The sequence below is a fragment of the Diorhabda sublineata genome, chromosome 2 (assembly GCF_026230105.1).
Source record: "Diorhabda sublineata isolate icDioSubl1.1 chromosome 2, icDioSubl1.1, whole genome shotgun sequence".
NCBI classification, from domain to species: Eukaryota; Metazoa; Arthropoda; class Insecta; order Coleoptera; family Chrysomelidae; genus Diorhabda; species Diorhabda sublineata.
Window position 1 is genome coordinate 23,369,215 of NC_079475.1, and position 5,004 is coordinate 23,374,218.

A 5,004-nucleotide genomic window follows, 5' to 3' on the forward strand; every position below is an offset into this window, starting at 1 on the left:
GTCTTGATATTATTTTTTACATTCCTTTCTTCATTTTACTTATTTGTTTGTAAATGAGTCCACAATTTTGCGACAGAATTTTGAATTGAATTACTTACTTATGTACTTATATTATTGAAACACTGAATTGATATGGATTTTTTATTCCTTATATTATATTTTCATAAGAACAGTTCACTTTAGCCAGAATAATTAATTAACTTATAATATAAGTACTAAATATTTTTAGGATTATTTTCACTTAGATATCTTGCTTTTTCACTATATATTTTTGACTATGGAAACGAAACGAAGCAGACTATTATTTTATATAAAATGCACAAATAAGTAGTGTGTAATTGCATACTTTTACTTGATATTTTAGTTTGAATAGAAGATTAATTCCCTGAATTTTTTGTTTAATAATACACAATCATCGATAAATTTCCTAATAATGCGAACAGCAACTATAGTGCATTTAGCTGACGTATTCAAAGAACAAAACGCTTCAAAATTCATTTTATTTGGTAATATTTCACCTTTAAATTACTCATAAATCAGCTATCTAATATTATTTGATATGATTATGACTTAAAATAGTGCTTTTAATTAGTTCTGAATCAATATTTTACAAAACTGGAATATTTTGTGATTGTCTCTATTAATTTGGCAACCCAGCGTATATAAATGCTAAAAACTGTTTTTACCAACTTATGTTGATATTGAAGATGCTACTATTATTGGAAATAATAGAGAAGAGAAGATTTTTTTCATTTGAGTTATGTCGAATAAGTTTGGAGATTCCAACTAGAAATTTAGCTCTAGAAATTCAATGTTAGAACTTATTAACTGTGAAAATAATGATTTTTTATATGATATTAATTGATGTACTAATTTTTTGCCTGTATTACAAACTATTTTATATTTCAATTCTGATTTGCGTATTATTTTAGAAAACTTTTGAAAAATCTACGATATTTTTGATATGCACAAGAAAATTTCAATAATCCTACATACGTATCTGTAATATTTGTTTTATTGTTATGAATTTCAAGACATTTTGTTGTTTGTTCAAATTGCTGACCATAAGTATTTATTAAAACAATTGCAACATGAATAATTCATTATTAGTAATTATTCAAACAATATCAAGATATTTCTAAATCCATAACTATTTTACAAAATATTAATTTTCAAAGACATGATGGCTTCAAAATTGATTTTTCAATTCTGTGTATTCACAGTGGTGAGTAACAATTACTTTCCATATTTTATAATTAATTAGGTATGTAGTAATATCACATAGAAATCAATAAAAATATTTAATGGATTTAACATAGAATATATGTTGTGTACATCGGGGAATGCTATACTGTATATATACTATATTGGAACTTTAAATCCGAAAATTGAATCGGTCTTTGATATTCCTCAGTACGTATTTCATTGAAGCTACTACCTTGAGGGGCATCTAAATTTAATCTTCATATATGTGTTCATTGTGATCAACAAATTTTTTATGTATTGCTCTATCTAGTGAAAGTTGAAGTCTTTTTGTCGAAATAAGTACTTTTCTTGTATAAGTTTATTCACTGTATAATGTACAACTTTCATCAACCACTCTCTATACTTAAATTAAAAGCTTAGTAAGCTTCCACCTATTTATAATGGCGTCATTAGTTTCATAACAAAGTTTTGTTACGTAACAGTATATATTCTATTGATATTCCGTCACATCAAATTAGATATGAGGTGATATTTGAATTACTGATAAAATACCACAAAAATAATAATCGAATTGATACAAATAAAAAATTGACTTTTGGTATAACTACGAAACTTTAGTTTAGTTTATAGGATTCTGAGTCGAAAATGGTAGGAGACTCTAAATAATAAAACAAACTGCTAAATGTCCAAAAGACTTTTCATAGCAATCACTGGACTTTTGTGTAGAATAAATACCAAGTGTACCTCAAATGTTTTCGCTAGGTGCGAGCTAGTAGCTGGGAGAACCATGAATTGATCGTAGAACGTCCCCGTAGCCAAACAAGGAAATTCCATCATTTGACATTATTATTAGTGATATTCATTATCCGTTGTTTATTGAACAAAAATAAATGCTTGTTACGTAGTTAACTGAAAGAGCAATGGCACAAACAATGATCACAAATTCTATTTCTTGTCGGTAGTTTTTATATGATTTATTACTCTGAATTTATAGGCATATGTAAATATTCCATTTTAAATTTTATTGCTTCAAGTTATGTTTTCATCATCTGCAAATACGAAACATTATAAATTAGAGTTACTTGAATAGTGCAAAAACATATTTTGATTATTTGTGATTCTCTATGAAGACAAATATTTGAGATAATCACCCCTTTTTTATTTTACAGTTATATAATTGCTTCACTTGCAGTATCACGGATAATAAAATTAAGAAATATTCACTCAACAATATGAGCTTAAAAAATTCGCAAACTCCATATGAACTCATAGAAAATCTAAGGAAGCAGGTGTTGGCGAAAGAAAAAGAATTGAAGAAAGCCGAAGAAATTAATAGAAACTTTGAAAAGATGCTGCAGTTGGTTAATATACTGGGACAAGTTGATTCTTTCTTGACTGACCGTACTAAAGTTTTAATCAAAAAGATAGCGATGCTGGTAGATGCTGATGACGGTAAATTTGAAAGGGAATTCAATAATAATCATGGAATCACTATACAAAATAATCAAATTTAGAATAAATTGTAGTAAATTCAAAAGGTTTTTTGTACACTTTTATAAGAAAATATAAACACTGATTAAAAATTTCAATACTTTCATTCTTATTAACCTTTCTAATATGATCGGTAGTTGTCACTCTGACGTCTGTAAATTTGTATAGGATATAACTCAATCTAAAAACCTTTGTTCTCAATTTTATTACAAGGGTCGTCGAAAATATTTTTGTCCCAAACATTGACATGAAATTGACGTTTCCTATTTTCAAAGAAATTGCATAATGTGTTGCCTACATTTAGGGGCATCACTCATCAATCCTAAATATATCTCGCTAATGCTAAAAGTTTTTATGTTTCTTAATTGACTAAATTTTTGTTAATAGACCAAATAAAGTCTTACGTAAATAAAAACTTGATTGTAATTTCATCGAATCAAAAAGTTTAAGTTTTCTTGTCAAAACGTACGTGCAGGTTATTGTTATGTCATTTACAAGGAATGTGCGATTTTTGACGTTTACAGACATGGGCGTAGAAAAAATATTTTACATAATCAGTTGTCTGAGAATTCTTGAGTATGTCACTGTTTCACAAAAATGAGGAAAGTCGTCATATTTAGGAGAATCAAAGATTACTTGAACTAATTTGAATCTTTTTGTACCAGCTCATGAGCATTCAGGAAGACCAAAAAGTTCGACAAGTGATAATATCGAAATAATTCCTTACATAGAACTGGGTGATCGTCGAGTTAGGGAGTTAGAGAGAACTTGGATAGACCAATACACTAGGTACTAAAACAAAAGACTACTAAAGGAAAGCAGAGAGTAAATGAGCTCTAAAAAGAAGAAAGACAATTACATTGATCGGAAGGATTGAAATCAACAGCAATAATTCCAGCAAAAATTTGTGAATGTACAAGGAGTAATAGAATTGAAAAAGGTCAAAGAAAATTATTTTCTCTTGATAAATCGTCTTTAATTTGGGTCTCTTAAAATTTGTTTATCAAACAGATATGTTTCAATAGAAAAATTGTTTGCCAGTAATTTGCTAACCTTAGTCTACTTACAAAATAAAAACTTAAACAATGTAAAAAGGTCTTCGACGTTAAGTGATAACGATATGTATAAAATTAGTCTAAAATTTACATATGAAACAAATTCAAGTAAAGATATCAATAGATACTAACATCATTTGAGAATATGTGCTGAATACATAATTGGATTTTGGTTCATTTAAAATGTGTTGAAATCACGAAGACCATTCATTATTCCATGAAATAATTTAGGTGATATTTAGTGGAGTGTCCAAAACATATTTGTTTAACGAATTATGTGAGTAGATTATATTGAAATTGTTTTTGAACATCAAAATAGGGATCAAGCGAATCCAATAGACCTCTTTTCCATATTACCAAACACAAAACTTTACTTAACAGAAAATGTTTTCAAACATATTATCCAAGAACTAGAAGCCTTCAATTTTCTGCTGAGTCAAATTCGACAATTTATGCAGATGCACAGGTTTTATCGTGCTTTCAATATAGAAGAATAGGAAGATTGGGAACATCCAAAGAGGCTATATAAGCCAAGAAGTAGAAGCCTCATATCTTAAAGGCTTGATCAACTCACATTAAGTGATTAAATATCGACCGGACAAAAGGGAAGTTTCTGTTTTCTGACAATTTATGCAGATGCAGAGGTTTGATAAAGCTTTGAATGTGAAAGAAAAGAAATCTTGGTAGCATCCAAAGAAATTATATTTGCTAAGAAATTAAAACCTTTACATCTTCAGTGCGTGATCCATTTACAATATTATTGAGAGGAGAGAAAGGATGGTTTTGTTGGGTCAAATTCAATAATTTATGTAGATTCACAGGTTTGTGGAAGTTTGGCAACATCCACCTAGGCTATGTTTACTAGGGGGCAAAATATCTTGTGATGTTATGCAGCACATTTTGCTTAATTTTGAAGTAATAGAGTAAAAATCCCACCATAGCTTTATTGTTCAATGTTCAAATGTAACTATTTCATAAAAGGTGATTGGCAATGAGTTCAGGTGGAATGAACCATATTTCAATTTCAATTTGTGGCATTTTTGTGTAATTAATAAAAAGTAGTAAGAACTTACTATTCAATGTGTGAGTTTTATACTGTCCACTTGAATTCAATAATTTACTTGAAATCTATTCTCATTGGACTTCTTGTGTTGGAGAGCACGCGGTATGATTTTCTTCCAATGAAAGATATTAGCTTAACTTACAAAATACCAACAAAATACTACAAACTAGTATGTTGAGCTTAACATTT

The 5,004-nt window shown here is 28.5% G+C and overlaps 1 protein-coding gene across 1 annotated transcript; it reads left to right on the forward strand.

Annotated features, from left to right (window-relative positions):
* The first annotated feature begins 1,089 nt into the window (after nt 1-1,089).
* Nucleotides 1,090-2,789, forward strand: LOC130453165 (uncharacterized). Its single transcript, XM_056792773.1, has 2 exons — nt 1,090-1,225; nt 2,376-2,789. The coding sequence occupies exons 1-2, from the start codon at nt 1,181-1,183 to the stop codon at nt 2,718-2,720; spliced, it is 390 nt and encodes a 129-aa protein (XP_056648751.1). The 5' UTR covers nt 1,090-1,180; the 3' UTR covers nt 2,721-2,789.
* Nucleotides 2,790-5,004: the final 2,215 nt, after the last annotated feature.